Below are 19,933 nucleotides of genomic sequence, written 5' to 3'. Positions count from 1 at the left end.
AAATATAACAAGATCCAAATTTGGGTCAAGTACTCTTAGGTAAGAGAACCCCAGCAGAGATTTAAAACCACAAAATACGCATCAAAGTAAAGTGTGGAAATATAGCCTGTTAGACCTTTAAAATATGCCCCTCCAAGTGAATTCCGAAATGTTCCCTAAAAATTTTCTTTCCAAAGTTTTCCTCTTCCCCCTAGCATAAGAAAAGGCCACAAGTTTGGTAAGTTTAAAAAATGGTTTACTTACAACTCTCCAAAGGTCAGATTCATGTGCTTCATATTTAATGAATAAATGGAAAATAATTGTGTACAGCTGAAAACGCTGGCAGCATTAAGATAAATTCAACAGTGTAAATAAGTTTTGTTGGATGTAATAATGGAAAGCCAATTGGTATAGTTTTTGTAAAATATGCAGGGATATAAGATGTGTAAAATGAACCATGGAAAGAGAAGAAGGGAAGTCACTGATATCTTAAGTATGTAAAGTGTTTATCTGAAATTGTAAAACAGAAAATATAATAAAAATCGTATTAAAAAAGAAAAGATTCACATGCTTCAGAAAAGTTTTACAGGCACTAAAACTTAGCTTAATTACAAAATGGTGAAAGTTCCTAAATTATTAGTATAAGAACTCAAGAGTGGCTTGTGAGAGCCATGTGCTTGGGCTTGAGCAACCACCTCAAACCTCTTCAAGTGCTGAGCTTCTCAAGTAGACTGGGAAGAACAAAGGTTTGATTACCTAGTTTCTACAAAGGTGAGGGGAAGTGGACCTAGCTAAGCCTGGCAGGACTGCTTACTCTATGGCATTAACCCCTTCATGCATTGATTAGACTTAAGCATATTCGTTATATGCGACTGGTTATCCCACACATGGGGCATCTGTTAATGTCATATCAGCCACATTCTGTCCCAATGTGTGGAATTGATTGTGAACACGGATTCAACAACTGGTTCTTAAATTGGCTTAGTCGAAATACAACATACCCAGTCAGTGACAATAGCTACTTCAGTTGGCGTGCTGTGCACTTAGTGAGGAGTTGTCGGCTGCACAATACTTCCTCCTCCTCTTGCATGGCAGTCCTCCCTTGGTAGAGCCAATCATAGTTCAGCATTATATTTGTGCCAGCAATAGCACTTAAGAACATAAGCCTTCTGCAGTCGTTTCTCCCTCCTGCCGTGCAATGGGGAGAGAGGGGCCGTGCTCAATGGCCGTTCTGGTGCATCCCCTGCCAGACCCACCCCCTGCCAGCTGCACTTTGGGGCTGAAGTTCAGTGCGTGCACCCCCTCTGAAGATGATTTAGAATTGTTGAATCATGTGAGGGGCCTACGCTTGTAGACTAGGCTATCTGATTCAGACATTCAGGCAAGGGGTGGCTTCAGTAGGGGCAGCGTCCTGCCCTCTCCTTGCTGCTTCAATCATATGTCACATTATTGTAAGAACATGGGGTGAGCGGTGCTGCCCCAAATACTTACTAGCATATTTTAAAATAGCTCTGTACAGTGGTACCTCAGGCTACAGACGCTTCAGGTTACAGACGCTTCAGGTTACAGACTCTGCTAACCCAGAAATAGTACCTCGGGTTAAGAACTTTGCTTCAGGATGAGAACAGAAATCGTGCGGCGGCAGCGGGAGGCCCCATTAGCTAAAGTGGTACCTCAGGTTAAGAACAGTTTCGGGTTAAGAACGGACCTATGGAACGAATTAAGTTCTTAACCCGAGGTACCACTGTATACAGCAATCCATACTTCTGTCAGTGCACTCTTCTTCATGCACTTCCCTTTCTTTTTATTTTTTTAATGTTGAAAAGTGAAAATGTTCGATCTGGGTTCTTTCCCTCCCTTTTCTTTTTTTAGATGAAGATGTAGTATACCCAGGCACCATATGGATCGTTGCTGATTTTGATAGCCCAGATGGGAGGCAACTGCTTTCAAATGCCCTGAAATACCTGGTCAGTGCTGTAAAATTCCTGTGTCCGCATAGTATGAGTGCAGCCGGGTCATCTCTCTCTTCAAGGCTCTGAAGGAGGATAGTGATGGAAACACAAATAACGGCAACAGTATTTGATCACTATGGAAGGGTCTCACTAACCTAATATCTTATCGCCTTTCCATAAAATAAAATAAAAAGTTTTAAGGAAATAGGCAAGCTTAGCTTCTGAACAATTCTCAAAGCTGGCAAGGAATTGGACTGAAAAAGCCAAAGAGAGTTGGAAGAAATAGGCCAGATGAAAGATGCTGACTTCTTTTGACATCTCTGTATTATATGTGATGGTACAAGCTCATTATACACATGCAGTTTACTATGTCAGCACCCAAACCCTTCATTTAGCAAGAGTGTATCTAATAAGGAAGGAAAGAAATGATTATGGGAATGATCCAATCTCCATACTGAGCAGTGCATGCCCATTTCTGCATTTGGGATGAACCGAATGGTTGCCTAAATAAATAAAATTTTAAAGTATCTGACACTTCCAGAGTAAATAACTGTCCTATAAATTTGGTTTTACTGTGCCAAACTGATATTTTTCCTGGACTTTCATAATGTTCAGGAAAACAGCCATTGCAGCCTCCTGCTCTAAAAGATAAGCTGGCATCTTTTGAGTTGGATCCAAACTAAGGTAGTGTGCTTTAGTCACATTTGTCTTTGTTGGCTTGATTGTTCAAAGTATACCACCTTTTATATGCTATATAAGAATTCAGGTCAGTGATTAAATTCAATGGGACTAGTTAATTGTGACCCATAAGTCCCATTGATTTCAACTGGACTAATATATACCGTATTTTTCATTCTATAAGACGCACCAGACCACAAGACGCACCTAGTTTTTGGAGGAGGAAAATAAGAAAAAATATATTCTGAATCTCAGAAGCCAGAACAGCAAGAGGGATCATCCGCTGCACAGTGAAAGCAGCAATCCCTCTTGCTGTTCTGGCTTCTGGGATAGCTGTGCAGCCTGCATTCGCTCCATAAGATGCACACACATTTCCCCTTACTTTTTAGGAGGGAAAAAGTGAGTCTTATAGAACACTATATCTTGGCTGCTCCCACCGTAACAGTTCTGAATTCTGTTTTACATGCATGAACTATCCATAAGGTTCAGCGTTTTGGATACTTGAGTGCAGGGAGTAACATAAATTATACTCATTATTGATGCAGAGCAGAACTCCGACATATAGTTAGCAGAGTGAAAACTTACGTTGCAGGATTCCCAAAGAAATAGACCAGAGGCAATTAATATTTCACCCAGCAGAGCTTTACTGCTACTTAAGGCAGATAAGCGTAATGGTCACAAATCCAACACATTCAGGATTCGCACTGTACTTAAGAAATCCAGTTGCAGCAGACTTAACTTAAACTTACAATAACTTACAATAAGACTAAAACCTTAACACTAAGCATACTATATACAGAACACTACACCAGAAGGAAAGAGAGATAGAAAGTGAAACTTGGGTTCCTTCTGGCCCTACTTTTATAGTCAGTATGACCTTGACAGAAAGAGAGAACAGAACCAATTTAAGCCCACTGTACTCACCTTCTCTGAAGGAATAACCCAAACATCATGAACCTTCTGCTTGTTTCTAAGCAGAATAGAAACTTAGGTGTCAGGTAGAAACTTCCAGCTTGCACCAGATTCTCTCACACACAGAAGCTTCCATAAGCCTCTTGAATTAATTAAAATAGGAAAGATCTCTACACATCAGATCAAGATCTGTACCAAGAAATGCAAACTGAGAGGGAGGCCAGACTATAACATTTATGCCCTGCTCGTAAACTTCCTAGAAACTTGTTGTTGGTTGAGATTAGATTGCTAGACTACATGGAGCCTTGGTTTGATTCCATAGGCTTATAATGCCGTTCTCAGAAAAGAAGAAAAGAAGAGCCAATTCACACTTCATCAGCAAGCCTGTTTATTGCGTGTACACCATTGTTTGCAGTGACAAACACAACAAAGTGTAAAAGGAGCTTATTCGGCATATATGGGGAGCCACAGCCAATTGCTCTCATTTTTTCAAAGCATATCCCCATCAACCTTACCTGCTTTGAAAACACAAGAGTTGATAACAAGGAAAGGAGAGGCAAGGGTACCGAAGGATGAATGTATTTAGGCTTCACTCCAATTGCAGATGCAGACTGACAGGCTTATCAAAAGGCTTCATAGGGAAAGTGGGTTATGAGAAGGGATTTGAAGGAAGAGAGAGAGAGAGAGAGAGAGAGAGAGAGAGAGAGAGAGAGAGAGAGTTGGTGGTCTGGGAGGGACTTGCAGGCATTAACTGTAATAATAAGTTAACATGTAACCTCTATCTGTGTCTTACAGAAAACTAGCAGTCATGTGCAGCTTGGGGTTGTGCATAATCCTGCATCGAAAATAACTGAAGATAACACTGTCATTGCAAGGGCAATCTTGGCAGCTTTTCTAACGCAGAAAAACGCTAGTCTGAAAAACTTTCTCGGTCGGATTCTAAAAGAGGACACGGCAAGATCTCTCACTACGGGAACTAAAATCAAGACACTTCTTGTTCCGGTTAGTAGTTTTACACTCCCTTTGCTCTCTTCGCATTTGCTGAACGTACAAGACGGCGAAGTAATTTTAAAGGAGGGCCCTCCTCATTTGGTGCCGTTGCACTGTGAATTCAAGGAGAAACTGATTTAAGTGTTTGGAGGTGCTGTTGCCAGGCTGGATTTGACACCCAGTCTCTCTTTGGGGGAGATGTTTTAGCTTTTTCTGACCTGGGAGACATCTTGTTACTTTTCTGTTCTAGGGCATGAATAACGATGCGTTTGAGAAGAAGTACAACACGATAGGTGTTGATATGATTCAGGCTCACCAGGTGTTTTGTCGAGAGGTTCTTAAGCTGCTTCCTGGGCAAATGGCTGTTGTTAGTAATGGCAGGGTAAGTAAACAAGTAAACTCATTTGTAGGACGAACTTCACTCAGCTTATCGAGAAAGCCCAGCTCTTGCTCTTTTTTCATCTCACTGACATCTTCTTATCCACCATTCCAAACCAGCAGTAGGGAACCTCTGGTTGTGGGCCTCATTTGGCACAGAAGGGTCCTAGTTTTACCTGCAAGGTCCTAATCTTCCCCAAACCAGGCCCATATGCCCTACACCTGATGTCATATATAAGGGTTTGCAGGAAGGTATAGATCTGGCTCCTTTCTGTAAGCAGACACTGCTGAACGGCTGATGGTTGGTGTCTGCAAACCTCTGAGCCTTTACTCACAGTGTTTCATTTCAAATAACCCAAAGGACAGCATTTCTCCTGGTGTCCCAGTTGCATTATTGAAACGTCCTGCAGGGGTTGAGTGAGGTCAGGATTCAGGCTGCTGGCTGGATCCATTTCCCCACCCAAACACATTATACTTGGGCTTGGGGTCCTATTTATTTTTATTTATTTATTGAATTTCTATACCGCCCTATACCCAGAGGTCTCGGGGCAGTTCACAGAACAAGGTCAACATAAAAGCCACAATATATGTAATCAAAATGAAAACAACAACCCAATAACACCCCCCACCAAAAAGAGCCACATTTTAAAAAGGCATAGGATGTCAGTCAGATCAACCAAAGGCCTGGTTAAAAAGGAACAATTTTGCCTGGTGCCTGAAGATGTATAATGAAGGCGCCAGGCGAACTTCGCTGGGGAGAGCACTGCACAGACAGGGAGCCACTGCAGAGAAGGCCCCGTTCTCGTGTTGCCACCCTCTGGACCTCTTGCGGAGGAGGAACACAAAGAAGGACTTGAATGGGTCTTCACCACTCCAGCTAAGCCCCTCATCTGAATGAGTCCATCCTGTCTCAGCACCCAATGGTGTATAAAAAAGGGAAGCTGCTGGCACAGCACCATTTACTTCTGACTTCCTTGCCTCTTCGCAGGGAAGTGATACAATTGTATACTCACCTAGGTCTAAGAAGGTGGTGACCTTGACAGGTCAGCGATCGTGTAATAAATGCAGCCACCGTCTACAGTGAGACTTTGAACCAGTTTGGTTGTCCATAATGGAAATATTTCCATGCCTGAGTGTGGAGTGGGCCTGCACAGAGTATTGGTGAACCACCTAGCTGCCAAGGCAGCACTGTGTGCTCTTGCCTCTGGATCAGGGGATCCTACCCCATGGCTGATGATGCTCCAGCACATTACACTAAAGGGGACAAGGGGAAAGAAGCACCAGTGCCATCATCACTCTTGTTTTGTCATCCAGACACAATATGAAAGAGTGCATGCAAAATGCGCAGAATATAACACGCAAGTATGTCGAGTTTCACTGGCAGCTAGGCTCATTCTAGGTGCAGATGCTGGTTTGAAGCCTCGAAAAGCAAAATGTAGCATTCCTCCCCCATCCCCACCAATGTCTTAATTTGTTTGTAACAGATAATAGGCCCTCTACGTGAAAATGAACTGACCGCAGAAGACTTTGACTTGTTGGAGCAAGTAACACTAAGTAAGGCAACAGCGAAGGTCAAAGCCCTGGTCAAGGAAATGGGTATTGGCGGTAAACGGTAATATTTCATTCAATTTTTTTTATATTAAAATATTTTTGTGGGGTTCTCTTGGATTGTAGCTAGAGCTTTCCTCACTAGCCAAGGCAATGCGACTTTGGACGTTCACTCCTTTAGATCCAAATCAATTTGACAGTTTGCATTTGAGTTTTAACGTCTTTTGAAAGCCTTCAGAATGTTATGGTGACACTTCCTGGTCTATATTTTAGGGGGTAAATATAGCTGATTGTTTGCCTTGAAGAAAAAAACCTTTTCTTCTTTTCTTTAGCGGCAGTAATTTAGCAATGAAAGTGAGTGCGCTTCTTTCTTCCTTGCCTAAAAGTGATGTCCGCCGAAATATTGACTTTCTCAAAGAGAAGCACAGGTAAAAAGCCTCTAAATTGTTGCGTGTTAGTTTTTGCCACAGTGCATTCGTCGTTGTGAAATCTGTGTGATACACAAGATGTTTCAATACTTAATGAAGCGTTTTCTAGCACTTGATTTATTATGTGTACAGGCAATGAACAATCCACATGTATACCCAAGAACAGAACTTGATCTAAAAACTTGCTATCTAAGACCATAGTTGATTTAGTTGTTCAGAGCTGAAAATAAATGTTCTTGATGCTGCTTTTAGCATTCATTTATCTCTGCTGATCAGGCATGTGTGGATAGGCTCACATGGTCAAAACCACAAAGACAGTGCACAGGAATGGGGGGTATCAGCAGAGCCCGAAGTTTGCAGAAGTACATAAAAACTGGTGGTAAAATAGACCTCAAGGGGGACTCCCCCCCCTGCAAAAAAAATAATCATCAGCCCGATGAAAACTGAGCATGTTCAGAGTCCATGAAATGCTGACAAACTATTGGCAGGGGAATTGGATGGGAGGGGGAATGAAGGACAGGATCGCGGACTGCGCAAAACACTAAAACAGGAACACTTCAAGCTGCAACATTTTGTTGTGGGTTGCACTTAATGTATTTAATAAAGGTTCTGGTAACACATCAGTCAGAACTCCTATGAAGCCTGGCTTTCAGAAATGGATAAACTGCTACATTCTGACATGCCTTAATGACTGGAGTTTGGGGGATTTCTCTGTTGTTTTGTAATTATTAATTCTGTGTGTGGCAACTGAGATTAAGTCCCTTTCTTTAGTTTCTCCCAAATTCTTCAGTTCGGAAACCTGTTGATATTGTGGTTCTGTTTTTAAGTCATATCCCATCACTTCAAGAAATACTTTGTAATTGTGCGATGTAAACCTCCACTTGACACAATAGTTTTCTCTGGAGGTAGTTCCCGCCATCGGCTGTGTGTTATGAAGTGATGGGACATCTGTTGAACCAGAGCATGCTTTCTAAAAACACAAAAGGGTTATATTATAAAATTCCAGTGTATGCCATCCCTACAAATCATACTTGCCCTTTTATATACCTTGCTCAACATTGGGTGTATTTTCCTCCCCACAGTGTACTAAAGATAGATCCAGAGCAGAAAAGCGAACCCTTCTTTGACGTTGTTGGCATTGTAGACCCGTTGTCGAGAGAAGCACAGAAGCTGTCACATTTACTGATTGTAAGATCATTATTGATTTCTTGCATGCAATTCCCGCTTTGTGATTTAGTTAAGATCTGTGTAGTGCAGAATGCTATTGGGGGGTGATGAGAGAGAGAGAGAACACAAACCAGATTCCAATCCTCATTTGACCATGAAATTTACTGGGTGACTTTGGGCCACTTCTCTCTTTTAAGCTAACCTCCTTCATAAGATGATTATGTATATATATACGTTTCCAAGCACAATTCAGAGTGTTGGTGCTGACCTTTAAAGCCCTAAACGGCCTTGGCCCAGTATACCTGAAGGCGTGTCTCCACCCCAATCGTTCTGCCCGGACAATGAGGTCCAGCTCTAAGGGCCTTCTGGCGGTTCCCTCACTGTGAGAAGTAAGGTTACAGGGAACCAGACAGAGGGCCTTCTTGGTAGTGGCGCCCACCCTGTGGAATGCCCTCCCATCAGATGTCAAGGAAATAAACAACTATTTGACTTTTATAAGACATCTGAAGGCAGCCCTGTTTAGGGAAGTTTTTAATGTTTGATGTTTTATCAAGTTTTTAATATTCTGTTGAGATCCACCCAGAGTGGCTGGGGAAACTTCTGTTGCACTTGAGTATGGTATAAAAAGTTGCAAACAAATAAATTTATATGTACAATGAAAGTGTCGGGAATTACGGTACGTTGTTGCCCCATGCAAATTGTTGTGCTTAATTCTGGATAGGGCAAAATCCCACACAAAACAATTTCGTTAATACAAGAATTGTTTCTGTTAGTTCCTTGGTCAGGTTGTCAACATGAAACTGAGGCTGTTTATGAACTGTAGATTCAAGCTGTCAGAGGCACCTTTGAAAAGGTAAGTAGCACGTGAAAGTTTATTAATGAAATGTGCCCCATAATATGGTTCCCACTTAGAAGTAGTTGCCTTGCCTAATGACTTTACTCATTAGGCAGTGAGTATTCCACAATCTTCTGCTAGTCTCATTTACGTTTTCCCACTCTGCTGCTTCTCGATTGCAACTTTCCTTCTCTCCAAATCTTCCTTTCTTTCTGTCTGGAATTACTGTGAGTAATTTTGCAAGTATTGCCACAAATACTTGATCTTCCAGTCCTTTCATGTACCCAGGCATTAACACCCACTTCCTGCTTCTCTGAATTCTTAAATAAATGTGCACATTGGTTGACTGCACTCTGTTAGAAACATGCTTAGCATAAATTCAGCAACTCGTCGCTTGGTGCTGGTGCTTATAGAACATTAGTGGGTATTAATGCAGAAAAATGGTCCTTTAAGCAAAGTATATCCTCATAGAAAGAGAGCTTATAATTGTAATCACTTTATAATTGGAATCGCTTATCGGAGCTCATCATATTACCATTTATTTATCATTTTTGCTGTATTTGCTTTCTGCCGTGTAACCAACAGCCAGGAAGCCCTTTCCTTTTGCCAAAATAATTAGATCATTTGTTACAATATTATGAGTTTTCTGTGACTTGTATTTGCTTTCTCCCAGGCATAAAATGGGTTCTGGGCAGGAAAATTAATCATTGTGTGCCTCATGTTTTTGAAGGGCTTGTTCACTTGCCCTATATAATAGGGCTGTCGCATTCAGCTGGCTAATGCTGGCGTCCTGAGCTGCGTGTTCTGTTTCTCAAAGGGCTGGTAACACCGGCCGCGTTCTTGGCACGTGTTGACAGTGAAGAGAATGTGTTTGTTGAGGGCTCGGCTGGTAATTGTGGCGCAGGAATCCGACCTGAGCTAGAAGAACTATAAAGCCTGTGGAAATTAAAAATAAAGAAAGGGTGCGAAAGATCTCCTACACTGTCTTGTCGCTTGTGGATTAGCTGCTTCAAAAATAGCAGCATTTGCGTGCTCGGCAATGATGAATGTATAAAATAGGATCAGAGGATTCGAAGGTGTTTTAAAAAAGTTGTTCTGCAAACTTTTCAGTTGCATCTTGCCCTTCCTTTTCTGCTCTTTTCCCTTTAACGCTGACATTTGTATCCTTGCTGTAGTTTTTATCGTTTTGTTCTGGAGCCCGAACTTGTTTCAGGAGCCAGTGGTTCCTTTCCTCTCGCACCGGGAGCAAACTTCTTTGAAATGCCAGAATCCCCTCTCCTGACCCTCAACATGATCACTCCAGAAAGCTGGCTGGTTGAAGCGGTGAACAGTTCTTATGACCTTGATAACATTTATTTGAAAGATGTAAGTACTGTTTTCTAAATGTACGCGTAGGAATTGCACAAATGCATGACTGACAAATTAATAATTCTCCCCTCCCTTTACAAAAACATTCAGGATTTGTGTTTTCTTTAGGTCTTGCAGGCCAAAAATGCCTCAAGAAAAATAACTTTTGCCCTGTTTCAGATACATTTAGTGACAATCAGATAGATAAATCAGGTAGATTTAGTGACAAAAGAAGTTTTTTGAATGTGTACTAACCAAGAAGGAGCAGAAGACATAACTTGATGTGTGAATGTTTTTAAATAGTGAATTGTTCTATTTTCAGACATCTTTACAGCATACCTAAAGGTTTGCAGTTGCACTGTATGCCTTTACGGTGTAAGTTCTGGGTCTGTTTTTCTATAGCTCATCATAGACTGTTTTTGAAACACTTGCCTCACAGTATAAGAAGTTTTGTATTGGTGGTAGAACGAGTTGGTGTCAATAAACCAGGAGTCCTGCTGAGTTACACACATTTATGTATTTTGCCTCTCCTTATATTACAAAGAACATTGCTTTGTTTCCATTATTTTGGCATGGGTTTATTTTTGCCTAAGGATGAGTATTTTTGTATTCAATCATTTTGTAAGAGTACCGTAGCTTCCTCATCCTAACTGTCTAGCCACTAATGGCTAACAAGCTTAGGGCCCCACCAAAATGAAAACGTGACAGGGGATTTTGGATTAATCACTTTTTAGGCAGGGTCCATCTAGGTCTAAAACAATAAAGCTAACATTTTCTATCTGGGAACCCTGAAGATCATGGAGTCAGCCCTGTTGTGCAATTCATTTTTAATATATTTGGACAAAGAGTAGTAAATAAGGAAAGCTACCACTGAAATTTGCTGCATTGAGAGCCAGTGTGGTGTAGTGGTTAGGAGCGGTAGTCACGTAATCTGGGGAACCGGGTTTGCGTCTCCGCTCCTCCACATGCAGCTGCTGGGTGACCTTGGGCCAGTCACATTTCTCTGAAGTCTCTCAGCCCCACTCACCTCACAGAGTGTTTGTTGTGGGGGAGGAAGGGAAAGGAGATTGTTAGCCGCTTTGAGACTACTGAAGGGGAGTGAAAGGCGGGATATCAAATCCAAACTCTTCTTCTTCTTCTTCTTCATTGGCATACAGTGCCAAAAAGCAGTAGAGGAATGGCCCTTAGCTCAGTAGTAGAAGTTTCCTAGCATCTCCAGGTAGCATCCCCTGGTAGACAACTCTGTCTAGAAGTCCTGGAGAGCTTCTACCAGTCAGTGTAGAGAATACTGATTTAAATGAACCAATGGTCTGACTCAGTACAGTGGTACCTTGGTTCTCAAACTTAATCCATTTTGGAATTCCATTCCAAAACCAAAGCGTTCCAAAACCAAGGCGCACTTTCCCATAGAAAGTAATGCAAAACAGATTAATCTGTTCCAGACTTTAAAAAACAACCCCTAAAACAACAATTTAACATGAATTTTGCTATCTTAACAAGACCATTGATCCATAAAATGAAAGCAATCAATGTACTGTAGTATAAAATAAATAAGGCAGTATTGTATATGATAAAAATAAAAATTACATTTTTTTTCTTACCTGCACAGATGATAGTCATTGTTTGGATGGGGGGCTTTTATCCATTTCCGCACAATCAATCAACCAGTAGCTGAACCGGGTTCCACAGTCCCAAAAACAAATTAACCAAAAAAGCATTAAAAACAAAAACGCAAAATAAATAGCAAAAACAAACGCACCAGACTTAATCCGTTCCTGAAGTCTGTTTGACTTCTGAAATGTTCGAAAATCAAGGCGCAGCTTCTGATTGGTGCAGGCACCTTGGAAACAATAGCTGACAGCTGCATCAAATGTTCAGCTTCTGAAAAACGTTCGAAAACCAGAACACTTCTGGGTTTTTGGCGTTTGGGAACCAAGGCGTTTGAGAACCAAGGTACCACTGTATACGGCGGCACCCCATGTTCCTAGCTTCTTAAGAGAAGCAAACTCCCTAAAAGAAGCATAATGAATTCTGGGTAAAAAACTGAATGTCAGTTGAAATCGTAGCTGCTGCAAAATTAATTAATTATTGGACAGCTGGGGGAAGGGACCCTTTCCCCTCCTTCTGCCTTATTAGAAAGGACAGAGCTTAAATACAGTGGAAGCAAGGTTGAATCAGATCTAATGCGTTCAGTAAGATTGAGCCTTCTGCACAGGTCCATAGCCAAAATGTTTGACTATCCGTATATGCCTCCCACTCCCTAATTTCTGGAATTCTAAACCAATGAAATTGTGCATTTTCACAGGTTGAGAGTGTTGTTTCTGCAGAGTATGAGCTGGAGTATTTGTTGCTTGAAGGACATTGTTTTGATGTAGCCACTAGACAGCCGACTCACGGACTGCAGTTCACTTTGGGAACTAGGAAAAATCCTGTTAAAGTTGATACCATTGTGATGGCCAATCTGGTAGGTTCTGGCTAAGCCTGGTGAGGGAATACTTTATTTGACCAAATGCTTATTATTGCCTACCTAAACACAACTGTCCCATTATTATTTGATTCTTTTATTCTTTTGGGCCCAGAAATGGTTAATTATAATGGTACAATATGGCGGTTTCAGACAAGCTGAAGATTTTGCTTCAGCTTTTGACTTACTACAGCTTAGTGTTGCATCTGAACACGAACAGACTGCTGTTAATCTTAACTATGGTTTATTAAAACAAGCCAACTTCCTAACATTGTTATGTCATGTTTTTGTGAGCTATAGTTAAGTGTGACCACAGTTTAGGACATGGGAAGGTAAACTAAGGCCCGGGGCTGGATCTGGCCTAGTCGCCTTCTAAATCTGGCCCGTGGATGGTCCAGGAACCAGCATGCTTTTACATGACTACAATGTGTCCTTTTATTTAAAATGCCTCTCTGGGTTATTTGTGGGGCCTGGTGTTTTTACATGAGTAGAATTTGTGCTTTTATTTAAAATGCATCTCTAGGTTATTTGTGAGGCATAGGAATTTGTTTATTCCCCCCCCCCTTCAAAATATAGTCCAGCCCCCCACAAGGTCTGAGGGACAGTGGGCTGGCCCCCTGCTGAAAAAGTTTGCTGACCCCTGGTTTAGGATATAGATCCTCCATTGCAGTGGATGACCCTTGGTGTCCATTTGAACTCTACAATTCTGTGATCCTATGACCCAACACTAAACTGTTTAATAAAAAAATGGAATGGAAGCTTCTAATCTTCTGTTTGTGGTTGCACCAGCAGAATTTCTTTTAAGGAGTCAAGGGTTTCATGAGCTTGAGGTTCCTACAGACTCATTCTACATGCAAACACAGGGGCAATAGCAGAAAAATGCTCTGTTTTCAGGTCACTGTCCCATAATATTATGTAGGATGTGGTGCCATGAGTAGAATTTTCCCAGAGGTTCTAAGTCAGGCATGGCCAAACTTGGCCCACCAGATGTTTTGGGACTACAATTCCCATCATCCCTGACCACTGGTCCTGTTAGCTAGGGATGATGAGAGTTGTAGTCCCAAAACATCTGGAGGGCCAAGTTTGGCCATGCCTGCTCTAAGTGATCTTTACAGTTCTATAAAGGGGCCATGATTAATGTTAACACTGGTTTGTTTAAAACAAACCAGCTTGATCAACCATAGTTTGAAGTTGGCTTGTTCCAAAAACTATAACCGCTGGTTGTCAGATTTAGACAATGTGACTGGCTACAGGCCAAGTAAGACAGAAGTGAGCTTCCAAACTCTGCTTCCTGGACTACACTCAGGGAAGAAGAACAGGCAAATCTGGGAGCAGGCTAGGCTTTGTAGAACACAGCCACTGTTTACAAAGAAAGTGTACTCCCCTCCTGCTTTCAAAGCAATATTTTCATTTTGTTTTGTTTTCCTCCTTTGTAGGGTTATTTTCAGTTGAAAGCAAATCCAGGTGCTTGGATTTTGAGACTACGTGAAGGAAGATCCGAAGAAATCTACCAAATATATAGGTAAGTCATAACATGACATTTGCTAATGGTGTGGCGGTCGCTGGAACTGCTGCAGAGAAAAATTCGGGCATCAACACAACTGTTCATTCTACTGTTTGCAACAGCACAGTCTGACTAGGTGTTTTGCTCCTTGCATCTTCTGAAGGAATGATGTTCACCAAACCGTCCTGGTTCAAAGAGAAGCCTTTGGAAGAATTCACATTCTTCTCACTTCATCTGAATTGGGAATTTGGCAGTCTTAACAGTACCGTCCCAGGCTACAAGACTTAGGAATGTTACATGACTACAGTGTCTTACTGCAAAAAGGTTTAAAATCACAGGAATAAAAATTCCATAACGGGTATAAAGAGGGAGTTTAACATCCTTAGCATCCTCACTTTTTTAAATAAGGAAAGATAATTTCAGAAACGGAGGAAATTAACAGAAACAAACATATGCAGATTTGCTTACTCGTTTATTTTATGTTGCAGAGTTCAGCTTTTCTTGGTACAGAATTTGGGCTTATTATTTAAAGCACATGCATAACCACCATGCAATTGACGAAGAAGTGCACTAAATCCGATAGAATTTATTGGAATTAAACATAACGGTAGGCTGGTTTCTGGATGCACTAAACGATCTGTTTTTTTAAAAAGAAATACATTGGTATTCAGGTTACTAACCTCCTCCTTGAAATTATCTTTTTTTTTTTAATAAAATAAAAAAGCTCCTTTGCTATTTAGACATTTACGGTGACACTATTCATGATGGCGATCATCGTTTTGAAGCAGCTGCACCTGTGAAGCAGAATTTCTTATGCAGTGTAGCTATGGATGACGCCAGATCTAAATTTGGCATCTCTCAAGTGACAAGATTTCAGTCTAATTATTATGATTCATTTGCAGTTCAATCCAGTGCTTCTCTATTTATAGTGCTGTCAGGCACTGCAGGGCTTGGATCAGGAACCCTGCAGGTCAGAGACAGGTATGCTACTGCCTGCACCATTTGGGCTGCTGAACTCCACAAAAGCTGGTGGTCTGGGGAATATTTGACAAAAGAAGCAGAACTCTTTCAAACAATGGCTTCAGCTGAGAGGGTAGATGGTTATCAAAGAATTCTGTGTTTGAGGGGTGATTACAATAACATTTAGAGATTAAATTGCTCATTCTTTAAATCGATATCCCTACATATGTAAATTTGTTCCTTATTATTGTCCTGGATCTTAGGCAAGTCAATTGGCACTTTTGTAAAAATAAAAATAAACAACATTTGGGGTTTCCTGGTTTATACTTTGTGAAATATGGCAACCCTATTATTGTTGTTTAAATCCTGACCCTGTCTATTGATAGCTTTTTATTGTTTTGTACATTTGTATTAGAAGAGGAGGATAAAAATGCTCTAATAATGAAAGACGGTAAATATGTGTCTACTCAGAAGTAAGTTCCACTGTGTTCAATGGGTCTTACTTTCAGGTAATTGTATGAAGGATGCTGGCTTGGAAAATAAAATAAAGCAATAAACCGGGGTTTCTGGAATCCAGATTCTGAGCAATTTATCTTAAAGCTGGGTAGGTTTCCTAAAATATGTGTTGATATTACATTAATCAAGAGACGTGGGTGGTGTTGTGTTTCATCTCTCACTTCAGCCCCAAGCTTTTTAATGGATTTTTAAAATAAGTGAACCTGCCATTGTTTAAAAGATGTTTAAAAATAAGCGAACCCTTTGACAGTGATGCTCAGTAATCAAGCAACGCTCCTCCACAAAAGTAATGCAGCTCTCTTAAGTGTTATAAATGATTGAACGTTTAAAAATTGGTAAGATTTTAGAAGGAGATACCATATTGTTGTTCTCAAATTGAAGGCTGTACAAATAATATGAATTCATGAATTGAAGTCATGGGTATTTTTGTCTCCTTTTGTTACCAAACCCGGGACCCCAGCTGCAGCTGATGACATGGGTGTTACCTTCAGTGCTGTTTGTCAAACTGATCCTTTTGCACTGACATTTAACTATCTAAGGAACAAGATAAAAATGGGTGCTTAAACTGAAGGAACACCAGGATCTTAGGTCGTTTGGACATTTGAGTCCTTTCTATTCTTTCCCATTGCTGGCTGTGAGGCAAGGAGTCATGTCTAAAGGTTGTGGGGACTTCCATCTATTAGAGACCCAAGAACTACGTCAAATATGTATTACAGGAATATAGTAAACAGATAGAAGAGAACGAGCCACAACTTTGGCTTGCGCATTCCCTCCTATCCTTGTCACAGTTGCAAGGAGGAGTTTCCATTTTTACTTAACCACAGCTTGTTCCATTGTCTCAACAAAGAAATTATATTATTGATTGATTGAGTTTATATACCGTCCTATACCTGGAGGTCTCAGGGCAGTTCACAGGATAAAATAAAAATATAAAACAACAATATATATAATCAAAATAGAAACAACCCAATAACACACCCCAAAGAAATAAAAGACCACGTTCTAAAAGGGCATAGGATGTCAATCAGCTCAACCAAAGGCCTGGTTAAAAAGGAACAATTTTGCCTGGTGCTTAAAGATATATAATGAAGGCGCCATGCAAACTTCCCTGGGGAGAGCATTCCACAGATGGGGAGCTACTGCAGATAAGGCCCATTCTCGTGTTGCCACCCTACAGACCTCTTAAAGAGGAGGCACACGGAGGGCCTCAGAAGATGATCTCAGGGTCCGGGTCAGTTCATATGGAAAGAGACGGTCCTTGAGGTATTGCAGCCCTGAGCTGTCTAAGGCTTTATACGTCAAAACCAGCACATTGCATTGGGCCAGGAAACTAATTGGTAACCAGTGCAGTCAGACCAGGATCGGTGTAATATGCTGAAACCATCTTGCTCTGGTGAGCAACCCGGCAGCTGAATTCTGCACTAGCTGAAATTTCCGAACCATTTTCAGAGGCAGCCCTATGTATAACGCATTGCGGTAATCTAACATTGAGGTTACCAAAGCATAGACAACAGTAGTTTGGCCATCCCTGTCCAGATAGGGGCATAGCTGGGCAAACTGTAGTTAAGATTAACTATGTCTTGCATGAAACAAGCCAACTACAAACCGTTAACACTGACCGTAGTTCAGGGTTCAGAGAACACACTAAAATGTGGTTAATGAAAATGGCAAGTGAACAGTTAAGAATTCTTCATCATAGCTGCACTGAATGAGTGTGTGAGCCCAATGGTTTGCTGCAGCTTGTTCCTTCCATGCTGTCGCTAAATGTTTGGTGGACAACTGCCTAATTTCCTATGGTTGTGCAAATCCTGGAGCCAGAAAAAGGAGTGGGGGAAATGGTAGGGAACAGCAAACAGATGGAGCAGTGGAAGGAGAGGGGGGAACCCACAGCAAGTGATCAGTTCAGACCTCTGACAAGGGCAATTTGTTCCCTGGCCCCAAGCAGCCTGCTGATCAGGGAGGAAAGGGGGAGATGACCCTGCCCACTTTTGGTGTTAGCCCTGCCCACCAGTAGCGAACTGCTGCTGGCAGATGACCCCCTTGGGAACACAACCCTCAACAGAAAAAGAAAGTTTCCCACCCTTGTTCCAAGCAACGGTTTAGCATTATGTCTGAACACAGTCAATGCCTAAGGCGAAATTCCTTGGTTATTTTTGCTGTTGGATGCTGCATATGGTTTCTGTAATCTTATTATATCTATAGTATTGAAATGTGGGGTTTTTTTGGCATGTTTTTGTTTTGCTATGTTGTTGTTGTTGTTTGAATTTATATACTGCCCTATACCTGGAAAGGGGACGCGGGTGGCGCTGTGGGTAAAACCTCAGCGCCTAGGACTTGCCGATTGTCAGGTCGGCGGTTCGAATCCCCGCGGCGGGGTGCGCTCCCGTTGCTCGGTCCCAGCGCCTGCTAACCTAGCAGTTCGAAAGCACCCCCGGGTGCAAGTAGATAAATAGGTACCGCTTACTGGCGGGAAGGTAAACAGCGTTTCTGTGTGCTGCGCTGGCTCACCAGAACAGCTTCATCACGCTGGCCACGTGACCCGGAAGTGTCTCCGGACAGCGCTGGCCCCCGGCCTCTTGAGTGAGATGGGCGCACAACCCTAGAGTCTGTCAAGACTGGCCCGTACGGGCAGGGGTACCTTTACCTTTTACTTATACCTGGAAAGTCTCAGGGTGGTTCACAGAACAAAATCAAAATATAAAACCACAAAATATATAATCAAAATTATAGTTTGTTACTATGCTATTGTTTTTGCTTTGAAATGGTTTTTGTAGTGTTTGCTTGAAATGTTACTATGTTTTAAGCTACTTTGGATATGGGTGTGTGTGTGTGTGTGTGTGTGTGTGTGTGGGTGGGTGGGTGGAAAAGCCACATACAAATAAAATGAATGAATTCCAGGTGCAGTGGTTAGCAATGCTTGTCTGTTCCTTTCCCCTGCAGAACTATAAATCTTGGTTTGGCAACTAAGTAAACTAAGCATATTGGAATATCTACGTACTGGGGAGCAAATAAACAAAATGCTGTCTGTTTATGTTTGTCCGGTCTGCAGCCTGTCTTGCTTCCTAAAACAGAGTGACGTTGGATACAATTGCCGATAGATTACAACCACAGGAGAAGTTGCCTTTATTGTAAGAAGTGTTTCTGGCTGTTAGTCAATGTCTTAAAGCTGGTTTTGACATCTTCTTTTGCGGTGTGTCTGTTGGTGATATTCTAGACATGCTTGCCTTAGGAAGAATCATTCTGAAGGCTTGCTGAGAAGGGCCCAGATATTTGCAAGAGATTACCAGATAGTTTTTGGCTTCTTTTCTAAGAATGCCTTAAGCGGAGTGGGAGCTCTACTGAGGCTGAATCAGTAAGTTGTCTTTTGTGCAAGAAGCCAGTCTTTTGCATGCAGAGATACTCGAGGGGAGAGATTGGTATTGGCAACTAGGCTTCAGAGACTTGGCAACAGTTCTCCAAATAGCCACTTTTTGCTTTCCAGTGTGATTAGGATTATTCATTCAATGAAGGTACAACTGCATATTTTGCATTTAGAATTAGCTTTTAAAGACGCTGAGCCTGTAGCTTGTGGATAACTGATAGCTGAAGCATGGGTTTTCGTGCCAGGTGGCCTCCAGTAGATAGACTTTAGCTCTGGAACTCAGCTGTTGAGCATAATAGCACCGTATTGATTTATGCTTTGTTGAACCAACTTGCTTGCTAAATTGATATGACCTTCCCCCAAAATTTATCCTTCCGCCAGCAGCCTCTGCTGGAAGCATATAAATGTGGAAAACTTCCTAAATTAGTAAGCTGGTACAAACCATGCTGTGAACCGGCAGTTTTCATTCTCATCTGAGCAAAACATTCTACTTCTTTATGTTGTGATTAAAAAAGAAGTGGGTTTTTTCCTAATCTGAAGTTAAAATAACTTAACTTTTCCCTCCTCCTAGGCACGAAGGAACTGATTCTTCTGAAGTTTCAGAAGAGGTTGTTGTGGTACTAAATAGTTTCAGCAGCAAAATCATCAGAGTCCAGGTATGTATGCTAATAAAAACTTATGAGAACAATTTTATGTTTCATTTCTTTCTTTTCGGTGAGGTTAGTTTGGCATGGAACCATACCTTGGAAGTTGAACGGAATCCGTTCCGGAAGTCCATTTGACATCCAAAACATTTGGAAACCAAAGTGCAGCTTCTGATTGGCTGCACGAAGCTCCTGCAGCCAATCAGAAGCTGCGGAAGCCCCATCGGACATCCGGGTTCCAAATATGTTCGCAAACCAGAACAGTCACTT

At 41.6% G+C, this 19,933-nt stretch overlaps 1 protein-coding gene across 3 annotated transcripts in view; it reads left to right on the top strand.

The window, feature by feature from the left end:
* The window catches only part of UGGT2 (UDP-glucose glycoprotein glucosyltransferase 2), a 77,978-nt gene that overhangs the window by 48,350 nt on the left and 9,695 nt on the right, over positions 1 to 19,933 (top strand). For all 3 annotated transcript variants that reach the window (XM_077927719.1, XM_028728304.2, XM_077927720.1), the window contains 11 exons: positions 1,852 to 1,946; positions 4,317 to 4,523; positions 4,762 to 4,893; positions 6,374 to 6,501; positions 6,770 to 6,865; positions 7,948 to 8,053; positions 8,806 to 8,885; positions 10,043 to 10,232; positions 12,520 to 12,678; positions 14,115 to 14,200; positions 19,591 to 19,675. In XM_077927719.1, coding sequence (XP_077783845.1) covers positions 1,852 to 1,946; positions 4,317 to 4,523; positions 4,762 to 4,893; positions 6,374 to 6,501; positions 6,770 to 6,865; positions 7,948 to 8,053; positions 8,806 to 8,885; positions 10,043 to 10,232; positions 12,520 to 12,678; positions 14,115 to 14,200; positions 19,591 to 19,675 — 1,364 coding nt within the window. The remainder of the gene's footprint in view (positions 1 to 1,851; positions 1,947 to 4,316; positions 4,524 to 4,761; positions 4,894 to 6,373; positions 6,502 to 6,769; positions 6,866 to 7,947; positions 8,054 to 8,805; positions 8,886 to 10,042; positions 10,233 to 12,519; positions 12,679 to 14,114; positions 14,201 to 19,590; positions 19,676 to 19,933) is intronic.

Source organism: Podarcis muralis, chromosome 4 (genome assembly GCF_964188315.1).
Source record: "Podarcis muralis chromosome 4, rPodMur119.hap1.1, whole genome shotgun sequence".
NCBI classification, from domain to species: Eukaryota; Metazoa; Chordata; class Lepidosauria; order Squamata; family Lacertidae; genus Podarcis; species Podarcis muralis.
Note: the sequence above shows the minus strand (reverse complement) of the source record. Positions and strands in the feature narration are given on the sequence as shown.